We start from the raw sequence: 22918 nt of genomic DNA, 5'->3' as shown, positions 1-22918 counted from the left end.
TTAGCCAGAGCCAGGAGCACAAAGTTATCAAAAGATATTTAGGAGGAAAATTAATAATATTTCAACTTACTAATGATCTCTACTCAGAAATCAAAACTAGTAATGCTGTCTGCTTTTGTGCTATAAAAGTAGATTTAAAATTTGTATAACATTTTGATGATTCTTAAACTTTACAGAACTGAAATCTTCTAATCTATATTTTGTTTTAGATTAAATTTACAGAAACTGAAATCTAATCTGTGTTTTCTTTTAGATCTTAGAGAAAATTTCAGCTGTAGACCTTGGATTAGAAACTGAAACAATAGAAGCTGTATACGATGCATTAGGGTATTGAAGAAAATTAATTTTTGAATTAAATATTTGGAATATAAGGAAAGAAGGGTGACTGAAAATGGGGCGGAAGAAAATCCAAATCACACGCATAATGGATGAAAGGAACCGGCAGGTAAATGAAAAATTTTAATTTACTTAATTGATATAGATTTTTTTAAAACACAAGATAGAATGGTTCATGTTTTCTTTAATTTTTAATTCTATAATCATAAGATTATACCTGACCATTCTGTGCATTAAAGGCACTTTGTATTACAGAAATTATGTAGATGACAGGCAGAAAGTCAAATCACTATAGTTCTTACCAATAGCATAGATTTTTCATAGGATATTTAGCAGTTGATACATTATGGTATGCATGATTGTTAGTCTGATATTTATTATATATTATTATTATATTTATTATTTTCAGATTATCTCTATGTTCCTTATTAGCAAACTCTAAACTAGCTAAAGTGAATGTGTTCTTATCAGTTACACTTTCTGGTTAACTTAGAAATAGTGACAATAGTTTGTTGTTGATTTTTAAATTCAATATTACACATATTTCTAAAACATTTATGTGTAACAACTCAGTTTTGATGGACAAACTTTCAGTACCAGTATCAGTAAATCCTTATCAATTCTGTATAATTATGATAATGATATATGATGAGACCAAAGGTTGTGTTTGGAGCAAACTGTGACCCATAGGCTAGCTGCCTATTTTTTGAAATGAAGTTTTATTTAGAACACGATTGTATACATTTCCTTATTTTATGTGACTATTTTTTCATTACAACAAAATTGAGTCATTACCCCAAGACTATATGGGTTATAGCCTTTGCTCTCTGGCCTTTTCAGATAAAGTTTACTGACCCCTTGGTTTATAAAAAAAAGAAAAAATAATTTTGTAGACTATCATAAATGAACTACCATTTGAAGCGTGTTCATGAAGGAGAGGTGCTAAGCTGGCCACCAGTGGCTCACACATATAATCCTAGTTACTCAGGAGGATCACGGTCCATAGACAGCCCTGGCATGAAAGTCTGAAAGTCTGCGAGGCTCTTATCTCCAGTTAATCACTAGAAAACCAGAAGTGGCATGTGGCTCAAAGGGTAAGGTGGTAGCCTTGCGCTGAAGAGCTCAGGACAGTGCCCAGGCCCAGAGTTCAGTACCCACAACTGATAAAAAGGAGGTGGGGGGAGGAAGGTGGAGGGAGGGTTCCTGTCTGTGAGAACACTGCAGAAGTTTTGAAATGCAGATTCTGAACTTAATTGAAACAGAACATGAAGATGTGTTCTTTCATCAGGGCTGTCGTTTATCTGAACATAGGTAGAATAAGACAAAACTCAACTGAACAGCTAGTAGAGCAAGCAAGCACACTAGCCCACAGATGGGAAGAAAGCCCATTTCCACCCATGAAGGTTGTTTATCAAAGGAGAAAGGCCCATACAGTAAGATGCAGACACGTTGTGAAGGCTGATAAAATAGGCCAGGTAAATAAAATGATTATATCCCAAAGGAATGATTCTCCATGCAAGGGTGCAAGTGAACTGCCTTTCACAAATCTGAAGGCTGTGACATGTAGGGGGGGACCTACTCTATGCATGTTGTGTATTAAATAGTGCTGATTTGAGAATAATGTATGAGGGGGAAAGTAGCAGCAGTCTTAAAATTCCCACTGATAATCATGTTTATGTGGGTCTAGTGAGATTGAACCTACCTGTGGAATAGATTCTCTATGCCTGAAGGAAAAGAGGAGCTAGGCAACTGTGCTATTGAACTTTCAGAGTTGAAGAAATGCCTTTGTTAAGAAGACAGAACCTGCCTCTGTCTCCAACAGCTGCACTTAGCCTGTTTCTTTAATGGATTTATCTGCTAAATCATCGTTTTAGCTAATGCTGCCAAACAGGACAAGGGCTATCTGAATTTCTCTCTCAGATCATTTCAGCAAAGAATGCAGCAAAGATAGAAAGAATGCAGTGAGGCAATTTGCTTTTGAAGTTTGACTAGGCATAGACATAATTGGTCATAAACTAAAATGATATCTTAATTTTACTGATTTTTAAAAATCTATAGATTCTGAGTAAATTGTTTTTCTTTCTTTTTTTTTTTTGACTGTGGGTCTTGAACTCAGGGCCTGGGGTTACTGTCATTGAGCTTCTTTTGCTCAAAGCTCTCTACCTCTTTGAGCCACAGCTCTGTTTCCCCAAGGTTTTATTAAGTTCAATATTTTAAATGTTGATGTTAACATTTCATAACTACTGAACATTACTCCTATAAACATGTAAAATTGCTTATTTTAAAATAACTTAGAATTAATTCATCTTTTCTACTTTAAATAGAAAGTGCTTTCAGATGAAGCTACACCCATGAAAACTCCTTTCCCCATACTCTGCATTTGTTTTTGCTTTCTGACTTGGATAAAATAGAATCTTATTTTCATTTCCTTTATGCCTAAGGATGTCAAATGTTTCTTCACGTATTATCTGTAATACTTTTGAGAACTGTCCAATGTACTTGCCCATTTATTAATTGATATGCTATAATTTTTGAGTTCTTTATGTATTCTAAATGTTCATCTTCTGTCTGATGAATAACGGGCACAGGTTTTCTTCCATTCTGTAATTATTCCCTTTGGTGTACAAAAGCTTTTCGATTTGATGTAGTCACATTTACCGATTCTTATTCTTACTGTACAATTAGAGTCTTATTCATAAAGTTGATGCCCATGTTTACATCTCTTAAGTTTCTTATGTTTTCCTTTAATAATTTCAGAGTTACAAGTAAGATCTTTGATCCATTTTGTACATGACTGAGAGATTGGGATCTGGTTATATTTTTCTACACATGGATATCCATTTTTCTCAACATCATTTGTTGAGGAGAATGTCCTTTCTCTAGCATATTCTTAGCACCTTCACCACAAATCAGATGGCTATAGATGTGTAGGTTTATTTCAAGGTCTTCTATTTCATTGGTATGCATATCTGTTTTTGTGTCAGTGCCTTGCTGTTTTTTTAACTATGGCTTGGTAGCATAATTTGTGATTTGCTTGTGATACCTCCAGCAGTGTTCTTTTTGCTCAAAATATTACTTTTTCCACCTTTTTTTCCCTATTCTATTCTAAAAGAAATTCAGTTGTTTTCTACATTGATACCAGTCTGAAGGATGCTGTTTTAATAGTCTTTAATATTCTTATTTTGGGCACATGACACTTGGGTGTTCACGGGTACAATTACCGAGTCAATAGATCATACATGTGATTAATTTTTTTTAACAATTGACAAGAGTTTTCTAATGCTTATAACCCAACCAAATCAGGAATGGTTATGTGGGAGAATCACATCAGGGCTTTTCTTGGGTTAGACATCTGTGCTATGTTGTTCTCTAGAATCGCCAAGCAAACTCTCAAGATAATTCTTTAGGATTTTGTCGGAGTGTTTTAGATTTACTTATTCATATTTTAGAAATCTATTAAACATTTATAATTATTTGAGGGTTTGACTTGAAGTGTAGAGGTCAAGATGTGTTACTTTAGAAATGAAATAGTTGGCTCAGCATAACTTATTACAAAAGCCATCCTTTCCTCATTGCCTTTGTCATGAGTCAAGTAACAATGTACGCATGGGACAATTTCTTCATTCTGTTTTGTTCCATTTGATTATTTTGTTTATCCTTCTCAATTCTATACTATTCTAATTACTGTAATTTTATGCCTGCTAGCATAGTCCTCTGCCATTGTATTTCTTCAGAATTGGCTGGCAGTTTTCACCTCTTTTGATTTCCAAGGAAACTACTTGTCAGTCAGTGTTTAACCAGCAACAATCAACCACAAGTATCTTTTAGAATTTTAATTTTTTTAAACTAAATGTGGAACTGTTACGGGAGGATTAAAATTTTTTTTTGGCGGGGGGTGCGTTATGAGCTCAGGGCCTCGTGTGTGTTTGCTCTCTTGTTTTCTCAGCTAGCACTCTACCACTTGAGTCACAGCTTTGCTTCTGGCATTTTGATAGTGATGAGGCTCATATATTTTTCTACCTATGCTGACTTTGAACTATGATCCTCAGATCTCAGCTTCCTGAGTTTATAGAGTTATAGATGTGAGTTATCAATGACTAGCATATGTTACTTCAATGTAATTAATATAGTTGACTTAAGAAATTTGTAATTGACTTGGAGTTATAAAATTGTATATTGTAATTATGTAGTTAGCATTCTCTAACTAGACTAGTTTTAGGTCAAGTTGTCTGTGTCACATAAAATTTATTAATTTTGGCTATAGTACAACATTACTAATGAACATTACTAATTAGTTGACATTTACTGATTTGCAGTTTCACATGTTTTCTACATGTAAAGGGAACCTTTGTGTGGCACCAGGCTTATTTTGAAGTGAAATGCTAAGTCAAGACATATTATAGATTCTAATGGCTTATTTTACTGCTTTGTGTTTTATGTTTTGTTACAGTCTTATGGCTGGAATATTCTTATCTTAAGCTGTGATCAGTAGCTAGTATGGCTTAGGTCCAAGGGTATTGTCCTTTGGATATTGTTTTCTGTGTAGTGAAAATCCCTAAGCTGCAATTTAATTTGATCTGTATTTTTAAAATATTCACATATGGGAGTAGCAAACTAGAAGAAAGAGAAGGAAGGGGTGATATTGTCTAAGAAAGATTGTACTCATTGCCTGACAAATGGAATTGTAACCCCTCTGTAATAAAGCAGAATATCCATTAAGGTCATTATGTGTGAAAACTCTATGATGTAACTTACCTTGAATGCTAGTGGTATAGACAGAAACGGAAAGAATTAGGATATAATTAGGATTAAGAGTTTAGGTTGATATAATTTGATGATAAGTTGCATAGGGTAGACTAGTAAGAATGATCAAGAGTAATTCTTTACATTGTGTTTGTGATTGTGATTTGAATGAGAAACAGTACCTTTGTTGAAATGGATTAGAGTTTGGGAAAAGCTTACTGATTTTAAAACTGTGATAAAATCATTGGCAAAGCAGGACAGAAGGAGAAGGGAGCCCAAGTTGAAAGCCTCTTCATCTGTTCAATGTGAAGGTTGAGTAAAGAGGGGAGATAGCAGTCAAAGCTGAGACTCAAGAAATGTTGAGTTCGGAGTATCGCTAGTAGACAGTGAAGAGTGGGTGGGGTAGGAATGACATTATCCTTATAAATTGACATGCTGAATTGAAGCCTTTTGTACAACTAAAAGATTTTTTTAAAAACAAGTCACTTGGCTGACTTGTAAAGATGAGAATTTACATGAAAGTGGACTTTTAATTGCATACATTAAAGGTGACATAATGAATTGATAAGAGCAATCTAGACATAACATGGGAATGGAAGTTCATTCTGATTGGCTAAGGAGAGACTTAATTGTAAGAAATAGGTGACTGTAGACATTTTTTTCCAGACATTTTTATTCTGAAGTTGAGGGCAAAAGGCTGGAATGGCAGTGTAGAGCTGAAGGGGATCCAGGGCATGTGGAAATGCTGATGTATTCAATCTAGTAAAGCAGAAGAAGACCATGAGGAGGAAGAGATTGAGAAATACAAGAAAGAATAGGAGCAGACATGTCAGCATTAGCAGAGAACCTGAGGCTGGGGAAAGGTACAGATGAAACAGTCAAACAAATAGATTTGGTAAGGGGTGACTTTTATTTCTGGTTTCTTTAAGGTGAGGTTATCAGAGAAGTGAAGCTTTGGGAGAGAAGATGGGAAATTACAAATGTGATTCAGATTAGGGTAAATGACCAAACAAGTGAAGTTAGTAATATCAGGCCTCATTTCAGAAGCACCAAATTTTGAGGGTGAGAGGTTCCATTCCTAGGCATTATCATAGTCACCCACTAGCATAGAGATTAAGAGGTGATTGGGTATATGTTCAGGGAGTAAGCTCTTGCTTGAAGCTATGTAAAGGCGTTATATGTATGGAAGAAATAGAAACAGTGATGGACCACTGACTAGAAAGAGAGAATCGATCCAAATCCCAAATTCTCGAGCTCGTTATGATGTCCCACAGTGGTAAATTTAACAGCTGACTTCACGTAATGAGCTGCTGTCAAAACCCAGACACACTAAAGATGTTGTGTAAAATTACCTCCAGGTATGTGTATAAGATGTATCTGAAAGATAAATACATGGCTAGAACTGGGTTCTACCTCTAAGCCATTCCATTGTGTGCATACAAGGGGTCCACAAACACCCCTTATCTGAAGCACTTATGGTCCTGACCTTTTTGGATAAGGGCTTCTTGGGCTGTAATAATCAAGTGGCACAGTCAGTGGATTGGAGGACTGGTAATACAAACCAGAAAAACTGGAGAAGATGCAAAAGAGGGATTGCACGACAAGGGGTTCTTGGCGAAGGGGAAGCTGAAGCTGTGACCATGGGAGTGATGGATATGCGCCCTAGGCAGAGCCAGAAAGGAACAGGGAGTCCAGTGCGCAGGCACTGGTCAGTGGGCATGGAGGTAGACTGGCACGCAGGGTCGTCGTGTGGTACTGCATGAGAAACATTGATAGGGCTGGATCATTTTGGACTCACCACAGGGAGGATTACTAGATAGTATGATTTCGTGGCCTAGGCTTCAAAATATCTGAGGTTTTTGAAGGAAAGAGTAGGAAAAATAGCTTACAAAAGAGAAAAAGGAACAAAAAAGAATTACTTTATAGGGGCCTTGAGTTTAAGGAATGTCTAATATTTTTTAAAGAAAAAAAATTGTGGGACTTTATAAGTAGCAGCTTTCATTTAGAAGAATAAATAGTAGCGGGGTGCTGGTGGCTCACACCTATAATCCTAGCTACTCAGGAGGTTGAGATTTGAGGATCAAGGTTCAAAGCCTGCCGGGCCACAAAAGTCTGTGAGACTCTTATATCCAGTTAACCACCAGAAAACCGGAAGTGACGTTGTGGCTCAAGTGGTAAGAGCACCAGCCTTGAGCTGAAAAGTTCAGGGGAGAGGGGAGGCTCAGAGTTCAAGCCCTACCACCAACCAAAGTGGGGGGGGGGAGAATAAATAGTAAAAGAAGACTTGACAGCCTCAGAGAATTTGTTGATCCTGAACTGAATTCAGTGGGAGCAGTAGGAACATTTGAGAGGGAAGAAAAGCCTAAGCTAGATTAATGAGATTAGTTGTCTAGAGATCGAAGGTTGGATGCTATTGGATTACCTAAGATGGAGCTGAGGACAGGTTATAATAGTTTTAAAGTGAATGGTAAAGGAGCCCACTGGTTATGTTTTCTGTTTCTTTCCCTTTTATGTTGCCACAGCCAAGATAAGGAGAAACCTTGAACTAGGGAAGACAGTAGTCCTGTGGTAGAATGGGGAAAGAAAACGCGCAGGTGGAGCTTGTGGCTAGGACTTATTCCTGTCTTTGAAATCTGGCTCCAAATTGAAAAAAGACTCAGCTTCAAATAGCCTAAATTTCAATTACTAATGCTTTTAATAAAAGGCACGTTTTTTTTTAATTGTCCAGGTCACATTTACAAAGAGAAAGTTTGGATTGATGAAGAAAGCCTATGAACTTAGTGTGCTCTGTGACTGTGAAATAGCACTCATCATCTTCAACAGCTCTAACAAACTGTTTCAGTATGCAAGCACTGATATGGACAAAGTTCTTCTCAAGTATACAGAATACAATGAGCCTCATGAAAGCAGAACCAACTCGGATATTGTGGAGGTAACATAACATATCTAGTAATGCATAATTCAGAAGATAACAATTAAATCTTCCATTAAGTAACATTAACTGCCAGATTTCTTTGTATGTCCAAAATATTGAATCATTTCTTAGAAGGATCTAAAATTGCTGTATGATGACCTACTTGTGCTATAAACAGATCCTATTCATTCAAACAAAATAAGCTGGCCTCTTTTCCCACATAAGTAACAGCTAGGATAGTCTAACATTTTGTTTATGATTATGTATTTTGTATGAGTTTTTAAATTAAAAGCTTTTTAATAGGCCTTAATTGTTGCTTTATGTCACCAACAACTCACCACTTTCAACACTAATGAAAAAGAAGAAAATATTTGTTCTGTTAAGGATGCTTTTAGTTGGGGTAGGGAAGGAAAGTCTTTGGATTTTTTGTTTGTTTTTTTTTATCCACAACCCATTCAGTATCTTTCATAGTCTGTCAGCTTAACTGTGTGAAAAGGCAGTTGTTTTTTACAGAATGATTTTTATCTATTCGAAAAGAGTATTTTAAAAATAAGACTTTCATAAAGCAATACCACCATCAGACATAGCAGCTCATGTCCATAATCCTAGCTATTTGGGAGTCAGATCTAGAGACACACAGTTTTAAGCCAGCTCAGTCTCAGCCAGTAAGAAGCTAGACATGGTGGCCCAGACCTGTTATCCTACTTACATGCAAAGCCAAAAGCAAGATCCTATTTGAAAAAAGAAAAAAAAAACAGAGCTAAAAGACCTGGGAATGTGGCCCAAGTGGCAGAGTACCTGCTTAGCAGGTGAACAGCCTGGGTTTAAATTCCAATGCCACCCCAAAGAAGCAGGAATAAGTTCTTGTATTCTCTTGTTCAGTGAGGTGTTATAGATACTCATAATGGGCTGTATTTCAAGGAAGCTATAAGGATTCACACTGCAAACAGCAGTTTACTAAATGCATAAAATTGGTCTTCTTTCACCTGTAAAGGTGATGCACCTGTATGTGTCCTCACTAATAGTGCATATTTAGGTCTCAGGTCTTCCTCCTAGGAGTGATAATGCACACATTTTTCTAACATTGCTGTTAAGGTCATCCATATCAACCCTAAGAGCGATGCCTCCATCATGTGGCTATGGTATTTAAATGCTGTCGGATGTGTTTTAAGGAGTGATAGAAACAGTTGGGGGCTAGGGCATATTTCAAGTGTCAGAATGCCTCCTTGGCATGCATGAAGCCTTGAGATTAAACCACAGTACTGTCCCTCAGTTAATGATGTTATAGGGAATAAATGAAATTCTAATCAGCATAAAGTTACAGAGATGAAACAAAATAGTCGAGGATGATTTAAGCAGTGAAAGAAAACTGATTGATTAGCTTGTCAAAACTTCTCTTTCAATTGGATTGTATGCAGCACTTTCTTACATGCTGGGCTATTTCTCTGTAGGACCATATTGCACATGGTATCTGGGAACATTTCCTTATAGTAAAAAGTTCACATCACTCTAAAATTTGTATATATGCATATCCAGACATAACAAGACAAAACATGAAATTGCATTGGCAGTTAGCATTAAATGCTTGCATTATGAAGAGCTTTATTTTTGTTAAAATGTTTAATAAGCCAGGTATGATGGCTAATACCTATAGAATTAGTTACTCAGGAAGCAGAGATTGAAGGGACAGTGGTTTAAGGACAGCCTGGGCAAAAAATTCATGAGACGTATTTCAGCTTATAAAAACCACTGGACTTGCCATCCCAGCTACAGAGGAGACATCTACAGGGTGATCATAGCCCAGTCCCGGATAGACAAAATTGCTGGACACTATTCAAAAAACTCAAGCAAAAATGTATGGGGTTGCTTCAAGTGGTAGAGTATCTGCCTAGCAAGCATGAGGCTCTAGTACCACCTCTCCTAAAACTAAAATGCCAACTTTCTATAAACATACTCGTATTTTATACTTGACTATAACGAATCATTTAATTATTGAAAATAGCATTTAAAGGCCGGGCACCAGTAGTTCATGTCTGCAATTCTAGCTGCTCTGGAGGCTGAGATTTGAGAATCATGGTTTGAAGCCATCCCAGGCAGGAGAGGCCATGAGACTTTCTATCTCCAATTAACAACCCAGAAGCCGGAAGTGGGCTCAAGTGGTAGAGCATCAGACTTGAACAAAAAACCTCAGGGAGGGCCCAAGCCTGAGTTCAAGCCCCAGCTATAAACCAACAAAAGCAATGAACCAGCAAAAATTATTTAAAAGCATTCAAATAACTTAAGTTTTACATTAACTGAGTATAGATATAGTTGCATATGTTGTTTTAATTCTTTAGCTCATTGCCATCAGTAAAACACATACAATTAGTGATTTCACTGAAATGAAGACAAAAAAAATAAGTATGATACCAAGTCCTTATTTTACTACTTATTCAACCATTTCTGGTTTGTTGAATAGGAATTTCATTTTGATAATCTACTGATACAACTTTGAAGCAAAAAAATAAAGTGCCACACTCAATATACAAAACACTTGTGTAGCTAGGTATGTATGAGATTTTAACCTACACATTAAGTAGTTCTGTGCATACAGCTATATATCCTCTAGTTTAGATACTGCATGAAATACGTAGTGTCAGAAACCACTGGGTGAGAGCTCAGCTCATACCATATAGTAGGTTGTGATCAGTTGATTACAAACCAACTCCCTCAAAGCCCCTCCCTGGGTTTGGTTAGCTTGCTGGAATAGCTCACAGAACTGGGGCATGCTTGCTTACCTCTTGCAATTTATTGAACAGCACATTATAATGTAGATGAACAGGATGATGAAAAGCTGAAGAGGGAAAGGAAAGAGGTCCCCACTGCAGAGCTCTGTCCTTGTAGACTTGAGGGGGCACCCCTCTACCCCACACTAGATGATTTTACCAACAGGAAAGGTCTCCTTCCTGCATTTCATTAGGTGACAGTTCACAGTGAATGCCATCAAAGACATCAGTAGAATCTTTTCATGTTATTGAGCACTGGCACAAAAATAAGTGACGGGCTGCTCTCACCCTTCAGTGCTGGGGATCAAATCCAGAGCCGTTTGCACATCTAAACAAGCACTTTGCCACTAGGCTACACCCCTAGCCCTAGGTGGCAGGCTTTTTTTGGTCCTGCAAGGAGAAGTAGTTAAAGCATATAAAGAAAATATTAGAACCCCCTATACTTTGTCAGTAAATTCAGATTAGAAAATGGTCAACTCACTTATATAATTTTATAGCAATATTAAATATGTTCTATAGTGTAGGAAACTAGATTAAAATCAACCAACATCAGTAATCACTTATTATTTATACACATGCATGTGTGTATGTACTAAATAAAAATCTATAACTAGTACATACTTTGGAACTGTGCATCAAAATAAGTTTTATAATAAAAGGCATGAAATGAGAGTTTTAGCAGCTGCTGCATAAGAAATGTTAGGGTTTTTTGTATCCCTTTTTTCCTTTCCTTTTGTAGAAATAGTAAATATTTCTACAGAAAAAAACAATTTTTAGTGGTGTTTGATTTTTTTTTTTTTTGAGATAGGGTCAGTGAAGCTCAGACTGGACTGGAACTCACTCTTTAGCCCAGGCTGGCTTTGAGCTCAGAATCATCCTGCCTCCACCTCTTAAGTACTAGGATCAAAGAAATAAATCAGCTGGTGATATATTCCTGATATATACTTCTCAAAATGTGGTATTCTTCCCACCATGTTGATACTGGGCAGTACTAGAGAACTTTTTAGAAATACAAGTTCTTTGGCCTTATCATAGATCTGCTGGATCAGCTTTAATAGAAGTCTAAATAATCTTGTATTAACTTGTCCTCAGTAAAATTGTAAGCTGAAAGTTAACATACAGTCTCTTGGAAATAGCTATCTAGCTCTTATTTATTTTGTGTGGTACCAAGAAATCGAACCCAGGGCTTCATGAATGTTAGGCAAGCACTCTACCACTAGGCCATGTTCCTGGCCATCTAGCTCTTAAATTGTTCTTAACCTGAAGAATACCCACAGAAATAATTTTTGCCAGTAAGCAAACATGAAATGATAAATTTTTAAAGACTCTTTAAAAAGTAATTAAGACTAGAATGCCAGTAATTCACAAGCAGATGGGGCCTTCCGTGTTCTCTGGAACAGTATAGAAAAAGCCAGAAACAGAAGAAGGAGAAAAAAGAATACAAGATAGTTTATTGCAGTGCAAAAGAAAATTGCCTGTAAGAGAGAACAGCAGAACCTGGGGGGCTCACAAAAGCCCTGCTGGTTCACTGGAAACAAGGGCAGGTGTTCAACTAGGCCAGAGCTGTTAGGGTCATTTCCCAAATCCCAGTTGGTTCCACTGTCTTCAAAGGCAATTGAATGACTGAATTAGCTTTAGCTACGCCTCACCCAGCCTCCAAGAAACAGTGGGAATGCCTAAGAATGAGGAACTCCCTAATGAAATACAGTCTTTTGCCTCCCTGAAGGAGGAAGGGTGTATCAAGAGGGACACTTGTTTATTGCTGCCTGTACTTTCCAAGGGTTAGAGAGAATAAGCTGTGTAACTCATAATTACCACCAAACAGGAAGACAGGAGTCCTTAAGTGTCTACTGAGTAGAACTAACTAGGTGAAAACATAAAACTGAGCACCACAATACAAGCTGGGATAAAAGTGACAATTCTGTTGGAGACTTTTGTAAGCTTTCAGAATGCTGATAGGCCCCTGCCAGAGGGTCACGGCTCAACTGTTGTGAGGCCACTCAATGAGGCTTTTGCCATCACTAGTACCTGCATTTCTACATGGTTATGAGAACTTCTTTAAGAGATACTTTGTGAGAGGAGCATGAAGTTAGTGGGAGATGGAATCTAGTTTCTTAGATGAGCAAAAAAGAAGTGAAATGGCTTTTGTCTCTTGAAGGGCATGATGCTGTTTTGGTTTTCTGGCAGTTTTATAATATCCTTAAAGAGGTTTTGGAAACAATCAGTTTCCCCCCCCTCCCCCCTCCTTATTATAGAAAAGGAATAGAACAGACACAGTGTTTAAGAGGCTTGCCTAATGTTTTCCAGGGCTGCATTTGCAGTGGTAGGGAAGGGAAACAAATAATGAGACATCTGGTTGTAAGACCAAGCTGCCATCCTCCTCCAGCTCCCTCCCTGCCAGTCTTCCTTCCTCGTGGCCTGGAGCAGCAGGATGGTGATTAACAGGGTGAGGCATACCATCCTTGCCATCCTTGTGGTCCTCGCCTCTTCCCAAGTCTCTGCTCCATCACTATAGCTCATGCACTTTCAGTTTCACTATTTTTATTTTGCTCTGTATCATAGATATCATTGAATATCATAGATATCAGAATTATTCATTTTTACTCATAATTTGTTACTAGAGGCCAGACCTTTCTGCCAGGTGCCAGTGACTCATAACTTATAACCCATGCTACTCAGGAGGCATATAGGTATAGGAGGGTTGAAGTTCAGAGATGGCAGAAAGTTTGTGAGAGCCCCGTCCCATGGTAGCATGTCATTATCATCCTTGCTATGCAGGAGGTTGAGATTGGGAGGACTGCAGTTCTAGGATAGCCCAGGGAAAAAAAGTTCACGAGGCACTGTCTCAACTGAAAATAACCTGGGGATGTTGGGGCATGCTTGTCATCTCAACTGTGGGGGAGATTGTAGAGGACAGTGGTCCAGGACACCCTGGTGGAAAAGCAAGACTTACCTCAAAAATAACCAGAGCGAAAAGGACTTAGAGACATGCCTCCAAGTGGCAGAGAGTCTGCTTAGCAAATGCAGAGCTGTGCTTCCTAACCCCACTAACACCAGAATGAAGAAAGGAAAGGAGAAAAGATTGGTTTTTGTCTTCACTTCCTATTTTTCTTCATGAGAGATTGATTGTTTAGATATAAAACCAAGAGTTCATGGGGACAAAGTATGTTGTATATCACTTTGTAATATACCATGCATTTCTAGAAGGTATTTCTTGTGATTATTGATAAATATAGTTGTGTCTTTTTTTTATATTCCTATAGGTTAGGGACTCAGCCTGTTAGTACTTACCCTTATATAGAATGTGGGGTCTGGCCCACTTGTAAAAGTCTTCCATGCGTCCATCACATTTTTGACCACATAAGGAAGGGAAGATAAAGAGGTTTGGAAGAGTGGTCAGAGAAAGCCTACTGTAGAGTTGGCCCCCTTGCCTGCCAGTCCTTTGCAGGACAGGGCTAGAGAAGGAAACAGTGGAAGGAAGATTCTAGGTCAAGAGGTAGGAAGGGGGGCCGGGAGTTTGGCCTAATGGTAGAGTGCTTGCCTAGCATGCGTGAAGACCCGGGTTTGATTCCTCGGTACCACATACATTGAAAAAAGCTGGAAGTGGTGCTGAGGCTCAAGTGATAGAGTGCTAAGCCTTGAGAAAGTCCAAGGACAGTGCTCAGGCCCTGAGCCCAAGCCCAGGACTGGCAAAAAAAAAAAAAAAAAAAAAAAAAAAAAGATAGGAAAGAGAAGAGTCCCTGCACAGTTTATGAAGGTAAGATCAGATCAGCCAAGAATAGAGCAGTACATTGTTAAGAATGGGAGTAAACGAGATCCTGTGATGGAATTCATCCTGAAGGTTTGGGTAGCCAGAAACAGCGTACCAGAATAGCTGCCCAGGTATCACTATCTTAAATTTCTTAGGTAATAAATTGTGCTAGAATTGCATGTATATTTGAAAGGGGTTACACATAAAGAAAAAGAGATTAAAATATTGAATGTAGTATCTTCTTTCTACATTTTAACTCATTGCATTGCTATTTGTACTATGTATGATAATAAGGATCATTAATATTACAATAAGCAGCCTTAGGAATATTGTGGTAGCTGACCACATTTATGCCTTTCCTGTGTTAGCTATGCTGACACATGCTGCAGAAGTCTCTTCATGGAATATACTCCCTAGATTGGGATGTTTTCTTCTAAAATCACTTATTACCCAACTTATTAATACTGTTTTGCTGTTAGTGCCTGAAGATCATTTGGAGTAAAAGATTCTAGGTACTTACCATGTTTGTCCGTGTTTTCTCTGTGCATCTAGAGTGAATGTGATCACATTTCAGTCCTTTCATGAAAATGGGTAATGCAGGGGTTTTGGTTTTTTGCCAGTCCTGGGGACTGAACTCAGGGCCTGGGCACTGTCCTTGGACACATTTGCTGAAGGCTGGTTCTCTGCCACTTGAGCCACAGCACCACTTGTGGGTTTTTCTGAATATGTGGTACTGAGTAATCAAGCCTAGGGCTTCATGCATGCCAGGTGAGCACTCTACCCTAGGCTATGCTCCCAGCCCTAATGTGGTATTTTTTTGAAACCTGGAACTTCATATATATAACTTAAAGTTAGGATGGCCACTACATAGATTTCATAATTATTTGAATTTTTTTGCAGTGCGGTTCTCAAAGAGACTATTAATCTGGAGTATACAGACCCGAAGTTATTCTCTCTGTATAAATGAGTCACAGCTCTCCTTTTCTTCTTTCTTTTTTAGTTGAACTCAGAGCCTTATACTTGCTAGTAAGCAGGCACTTTACCACTGGAGCCACACTCTTCACCTCCTTTTTTATGTCAGTTATTTCCAGAGTAAGGGTCTTAGTTTATGCCTGGGCTAGCCTGTGCCTAGGTCTTCCTACTTGTACTTTTCTTGTCACTGGATGACAGTCTTGAGCCACCACTCACAGTCATTGTACTTGCCCTTACGGCGTGGTAATGGATGTGTACCATTGTGTACAGCCATTGGTTGAGATGGACAAGCCTTGAACCACAGTCCTTGAGGCATCCATGCCTCTCAAGTAGCTAGGATTACAGGCTTAAGCCACCGTTCCTGGCTTCTATTTTTAAGGTTATAATAATACAATTAAAGTTGTACCTATCGAACATTCTGATTGGTCATATGAGATTTTTTGTTTTAGACATGTAAATACATAGTTAGAATTTTTCAGGTTTTTCTTTGGTTGACTCACAGTTCTGAGTATGCCATAATTATGTATTCTGAATTACTCCAGGAATATCACTGAATATGTAGGATTTTGGTATGTGAATTTACTCAAGAATATTTCTTGAAGTTCTCCTTAAAATTGTTTATTTTCCTAAATTTGTTTTGGTTAAAAAGAACACTATTTTCCTAAGTTCTACTGAGTTTTGTTTTATGGGGGTTAGTTCCTTAGCAGTCTTTTTTTTTTTTTTTTTTTGCTAGTCGTGGGGCTTAAACTCAGGGCCTGAGCACTGTCCTTGGGCTTTTCTCAAGGCTAGCATTCTGCCACTTGAGCCACAGCACCACTTCCAGCTTTTTCTATGTATGTGGTACCAAGGAATTGAACCTGGGTCTTCGTGCATGCTAGGCAAGCACTCTTACCACTAGGCCAAACTCCAGGCCCCCAGCAGTCTTAATATCTATATGGAAATAGTACTCAATCAAAACTTAATCCCTGTAAATACCAATGGTATTGCTTATCATAAACATTTACAAAACTTTCAGTAACCTACGTGAAGTATTTTCATACTGTTTAATACCCTAGAAACTACTTCCCCCAAGTATCCTTCACTATTCTAGAATTGAAGCATGTAGGTTTACATGTCAGACATACTTGATGTTAACCTACTTAACTACTTTAGAGTCAACAAACTCACCTCTTCTGGTCATTTTGTGTAAATGGTGTTATATAACATGTGGTCCACTGTGGACCTTCTTATCATGTAAGTGGACATTTTATCCATATTATAGAATAAATTAGTGATTCATTCTGTGGTTGAATCCAGTGCAATTACTGCTTTGAAGCTTGTACACAGTTATGTGAGCATATATTTTTATTTTCTCTTTGGTATCTAGCTAGGAGTGGAATTTCTTCGGTTGTATGGTAAGTTCTGTGGTTTAATTTTTGAGGAACTGCCAAATTATTTCCTACATCTAACTTAAAAAGAAACAGTAAAATCATCGAGGAAAAATAACAGCCTTTTATGAGAAAATTCTTTAAAATAGTGTTTTTTCAAATTTCAGTACTTTGGGGTCATGTTATCTGGACCAACTCCCCTGCTGAAAACAACTAAAAATGCTAGCTAAACTTTTATAGGCCATCTTTTCATTGCCAAAGAGCTCTAAAGAATGTATCAGAGAAAGTCTAAGGGAAGATGAGAACCCAAAGGTAAAGAAGTTTTTAAGCTCTAGACACCTTCAGTCATTTACCCAGCTGGATAAAGAGGTTAAAAGCAGAACTTCAGGTTCCAACAAACTCTCATATTTATAAGTTTAATAGACTGTCTCCAACATCAGTCCAGGAACTCAGAAAAAATACTATCTTCTACTCTCAAAGGATTACAGAAAGAATTATTTGATTTTGAACAAATGAGGTAAAGAAAATGAGAAAAGAAAGAAAAGAATTTACCTCTGAGCATTTGTAAACCAAGTATTGGCATCTGGTGGAGTTCGATACCAGTCTTAGAACATAAGAAGTCCAAAAAAACTAGTTTATCAGGTACCTGAAAGAAGCACATTTGCTCCCATTTTAAAACAGCTCCTTATTCTCTGTACCAGATAAAAAAAAAAAAAGTGAATGACTAACCCTCCAAAAATAAAACTTACATAGAAATGTATTGACAGGAAAACTTGGCTATATTAGTTTTAGGACTTTTCTTTTTAAGAGTAATCTCGTCAATGAGAGCCTTTAAAAATGTTCAGAATAATATAAAGATAGATGGGTTTCAACTCAAATTGATAAATAATCGCTCATGAATGATCTCTTTGGCACAAGATCCAGTTATTTAAGAAAAGAAAATGGAATAAATCAACTTGGATGGTACATCCCACTGAAATTTAAAACTATTTTGGCACATCTGAGTTTCTTCAAGTTTGCCAGAGTAGCTGTGAAAACACATTGTAAAGAAATGACTCTTGTTGTGGTTCTGTTTACTTTAGTACAAGGCACAGCAACCAGCTTCAAAAGCCAAAGAGAACAACAGTAGTCCTGCTCTTGATATTTTTTTCCGCATATATTCAGACGCCTTGTACTGTTGATCTCAGACGGTTTTCGTCATTGAGCAAGTGTTTTCATTATAGCTAACCTGAAGCATGAGTGACAGCTAATGCTGGCCTTTCTCTTGTGTGCCTGGCCCGGTCTTGTTAATAGATTACCGCATTCCACTCTCGTTAGTGCCAGCAACACAGGAGAAACATTTACTATTATGCTATTTAGTAATGATAAAGGTGACAGAAAAAGTCTTTTTATGGAAGTTGGGTCCTCACAGCAACTCTTTATCCTTGTGATAAGGAGACACTAGTTGGCTGTCAAACAGAGGTTCACTAGCTTGTTATCTACAGGGCTGATATTGCCTCTCAAACTCCCTCCCTGTGCCAGTAACCCATCTGAAGTGAAGGCTTGCAGGGCTCCAGATAGCAGAGCACCTTTCTGGTCCAGAAGTACACACAGGATTAGTCCTCCTTCTGTAGGATAAAACTTTTGTGTAAGTTTTGAACAAAGCTCATATTCTTTTCTTTTGTTGTCAATGAAAAGATGTTGATGCTTGATGGTTGCTGTTGATAGAAAATTCAGTGATAAATATTTCAGTATACCAAAAGAGCAAGAGTACTCTTAAGACAGGACAATTAGGAAGAAGAATCCAAACATGTAAGGCTAGAGTACAACAGCAGTGTCACAATAAGATTTATGGGTATCTACTATATTTATTTTGTTTCTAGAGATATATAGATTGTAAGAGTTCTGTGTGTTCTGTTATTCAGAATACTAGTATTTTCACTGCTGATGTATAGCAACTAGGAAAGATTGGACAGGTAGAACTTGCTACCAAGAATGGGAAAGGATGAATGTCAGCATCGTAACAGGTCTTTTTGTGGCTAAGTACACATAATATCCATACATACTCATAGAACTCATAGAGCTTAGTTCCATGGTGCAGTTGAAGAAATAGACATATTTGCCATGTGCTTTTTTATATTTTGTGGTTTTATGTTTGTCTGTTTGCAGTCTGGGACCTTTACTTGTTAGACAGGCACTTTGAACCCGAGCCATACTTTCAGTCCTTCTCTGACTTTGAGACAAGGCCTCAAGTTAAAAGTCATCTTTCCTCAGCTTCCCACCTGCTAGGATGACAGACACATATAGTTAGTTACCTCCCTGCCCATGATTGCTTTTAATAAGAGACAGTGTGGATGAGATTCCCGACAGGTGTCAAGTACTTGGAGAAGTGAACATATCTACACTGATGACTACTTATGACTTTCTCTGAGCCTGTAAAATTAAAAGAATCATTCTAGATATGAGCCTTTACATTTTAGAATTATGCAGGAGAATGATAATACTCAAAAAAGAAATGAGATTCAGTGCTTATATCTCTGAACAAGAGAGACTTTCATAGGCACAAAAGAATGTCAGTAGATGAAGTAGCTGGGGTGTTCAATGTATAAATGCACATTAAAACATCATTTGATAGATTTCTGATTCTATACACTACAACTTCTAATTTCCCTACAATACTACAATGTGCCTATCCTAGTTTTTTAGTGTACAATGGAAGAATTAACCTTGCCCAGTCCCTTAGGTTTGTCTTTCTTGAAGAATCAGCGTACATTTGTGGTCCTTTAAACGTATTTCAGTGGCTCTTACATAATTAAGTTCATTCAATCCCTGCTCTCTTATTCAATTTTACAGAAAAACTCATGGCAAGTTAGTATTCTTTGTGTGTGAATTTTCCAATTGTATTTCAGACGTTAAGAAAGAAAGGCCTTAATGGTTGTGAGAGCCCTGATGCTGACGATTACTTTGAGCACAGTCCACTCTCGGAGGACAGATTCAGCAAACTAAATGAAGATAGTGATTTTATTTTCAAACGAGGCCCTGTAAGTACTTTCACTTTACCTCTACTTTTTATTTGTTGATCCTTTCTGTTAACTTCATCATCTAGGCTCTGAACAAGAAGGAACACAGAGGGTGCGACAGCCCAGACCCCGATACTTCCTATGTGCTAACTCCACATACAGAAGAAAAGTATAAAAAAATTAACGAGGAATTTGATAATATGATGCGGAATCATAAAATCGCAGTGAGTACTAAAGTATGGTTTATGCTTTTATCTCGTGCATGAAGAAATTGACCATCCATCTTATATGGTGGCGTGATGTCAGTAATAAGGAAAAGAGGAAATAAAGGCTCCTTTTGGTTTTTTGGCTTTATAGAACTTGTAAATTACTGAAATCTCATGGTAGTACATATTACATTTCTTTTGTTGTTTGGTTTTCTTTTAGAGTGACACTTAGGGTTGACCTCAGGTCCGTGTACTTGCTCTACTACTTGAGACAGACCCCTAGTTTTTTTTTTTTTGTTTTTGTTTTTTTTTTGCATATGGTCTTTCCGGTGTGCGCTGGGGTCAAATTGGGCCAAGACCCACCTATTTGGGCTACCTGGGTAGCTACAATAATAGCTATGCGCCCCCACATCCAGCTGTTGATTGAGATGGGGGTCTTACATTAATACCTGACATTGAACCAGTGATCTTTCAGATCTTCTTCTAAATACCTGGGATTGTGGGTCTGAGCCACTGGTGAAAAAAGCATCCTAAGCCAATCTCTTCTAGTTATTCTTTATATCTTCAGATAGATGACTCTTGAACACCACAGTAAAGTAGTTGGATTTTACATTTCATTGCAGAATTTTATGTTCAAAATTATTTTAAATTATCTATTTTATTTTTGCCAGTTGGGGTTGGACTCAGGACCTGGGCACTGTTCTCTGGCCTCTTTGTGCTAGTGCTTTATCACTTGAGCCACAGCACGACTTCTGGTTTTTTCTGAGTACTTTAGTGGAGATAAGAGTCTCATAGACTTTCCTGCCCAGACTGGCTTTCAGCTATGGTTGAAAAGATCATGGTTAGATCATGGTTGAGTAGCTAGGATGACAGGCATGAGCCATCCAACCAAGCTTTACATTTTATACAGTTGTTTTAATATTAAAGAACTAAGCTCACTGTTTGACTCTTCCAAAGTACTTGGCAGTAATAACAACTCTTTCTGTTGGAACTAAGAAAGAGGCCTGGATCAGTTGTAATTTAAAGAAGAAATGCTCTTCAACTGGTTCCAAAGCAAATCAATACAGTAAATCTTTTGCCATGTATCTAACAGTACTTTTTGAAATTTTATTCCTAGACCTAAATCTTTTTATCTAACCATAGTAAAAGAGTGCTTTTTTTGAGCTTATGTTCCTGGACATAATAAGTCTTTTTTTTTTTTAATTAGCATACAGGAAAGTAGGATTCACTGTGACATTTTTGTCACATACAACACTAGTCCATACAAATGTTTGTGACATTTCTATACATACACAAGTGTATCTCAACTTGGGACAGCTCAGTTGACAAGAGCTACTTAGAACTGTCGTTCTAGATCAAATTTCTTAACTCCGTATAAGTGTGTAGTCTTTAAGGAATAAATTGGTTCCAGTGCAGATACTTACTTTACTGTCAGAGTTCATTTTCTAAGAAAATATGCCCTAAAATATGCATTATATATCATTTCTTCAAAGTAGTCCTATAATAAAATATCCTTAAGGAAGCATTTTTGGGTTAATATTGTTATAAGACAAAGTAAAATTCCCTCTAACCTCACAGGGATATTGTTGTTGGAGTTGGCATTAAATTGCAAAAAATATTTCCCAAGTCAAATTGTTGTATATCTGTAGAGTTTTCCTATTATGTCTTTCATTTTATATTTGTTGATGAAGTATAGTTTTTCTGCCTGAAATTAACTACTGAAAAGAATACATAGACTAATTTATATTCCTCTAATTCTGAATTGTTACTTTACTTTTCAAATTACTGTTTTAAAATGAGGGTCAAGAAAATTTTTTTTTCTTTCCCTCTGTCACTTTAAATTATAGAGTCCTATCATTTATCATAGTTGATAAGTATATTGTAAAGTCTATGAAAAATACAACAGGAAAATAGGAAATACCCTTTTAAAGGAATGTGAAATATTTTGGCAGGAGAGAAGGTAACATGGATAATATTTGTAATTTAACCTTGTATAATTTTGTAATTTAATTTTTGTGCAATTTAAAGAAGATACCAAAATATTCGGTCCTTGCTTGTCACTAATTTTGTTGTTTAGACTAAATTTATTTATATTTTTTAAATTAAAATCTACTAGATTGTGTTGTATTCTGTTTATAACTATTTGTTCTTTCTTTAGTTGTACCATAAAGAATGTCAATCAAATCAGGCTGGCCTTCCTTATTTAAAATGTCCCAAAATTGATGTATTTATTAATTAAATAATGCACTAATAATAAAATGACATGTTCCCACTTTCATTACATTTGGGGTCTTCCAGCAGAAGCATAATGTTATAAAACCAGTTTGCATTGAAATGTTAATTAATGCTTACTTTAATATCAGGTTTTAGTCTAATATTCATGTCTATAAATACTTGAAATATGCCATACATTTATTTTAGTATATATACATTAATATATAGAATATTGGTGACAAAAGGGTCATGATGACAGCATATTCATGTTTGAATACAATAAGTTTTTAATATAGAGGAAAATGAACATTTGTCTCCTTGTTTCTTTACAGCCAGGCTTGCCACCTCAAAACTTCTCCATGTCTGTCACCGTCCCTGTGACAAGCCCTAATGCTTTGTCCTACACGAACCCAGGGAGTTCCCTTGTGTCACCATCTTTGGCAGCCAGCTCCACATTAACAGATACAAGCATGCTCTCTCCACCTCCAGCCTCATTACATAGAAATGTGTCTCCTGGAGCTCCTCAAAGACCACCCAGTGCTGGCAATGCAAGTAAGTGATGGTATCTGTGCTGGCTCTTCGTCAAAGATGGTGGAAAACTAACTGCTAACATTAGAAGTGTCTTACTCTGTCTTAGTTTTACTGGCTGAA

The 22918-nt window shown here is 37.2% G+C and overlaps 1 protein-coding gene across 7 annotated transcripts in view; it reads left to right on the top strand.

Moving 5' to 3' along the window:
* Positions 1–22918, top strand: part of Mef2a (myocyte enhancer factor 2A) — a 64068-nt gene that overhangs the window by 20282 nt on the left and 20868 nt on the right. For 5 of the 7 annotated variants that reach the window (XM_090321472.1, XM_090321477.1, XM_090321473.1 and 2 more), the window contains 4 exons: positions 254–445; positions 7808–8011; positions 19934–20071; positions 22600–22819. In XM_090321472.1, the coding sequence (XP_090177598.1) occupies positions 392–445; positions 7808–8011; positions 19934–20071; positions 22600–22819 (616 nt within the window). In that variant the 5' untranslated portion in view covers positions 254–391. Of the gene's footprint in view, positions 1–253; positions 446–7807; positions 8012–19736; positions 19869–19933; positions 20072–22599; positions 22820–22918 lie in introns of all 7 variants that reach the window. The other 2 variants (XM_090321474.1, XM_090321476.1) reach the window with 1 other exon arrangement.

Source organism: Megascapheus bottae, chromosome 30 (genome assembly GCF_031878675.1).
Source record: "Megascapheus bottae isolate mThoBot1 chromosome 30, mThoBot2.hap1, whole genome shotgun sequence".
NCBI classification, from domain to species: domain Eukaryota; kingdom Metazoa; phylum Chordata; class Mammalia; order Rodentia; family Geomyidae; genus Megascapheus; species Megascapheus bottae.
Note: the sequence above shows the minus strand (reverse complement) of the source record. Positions and strands in the feature narration are given on the sequence as shown.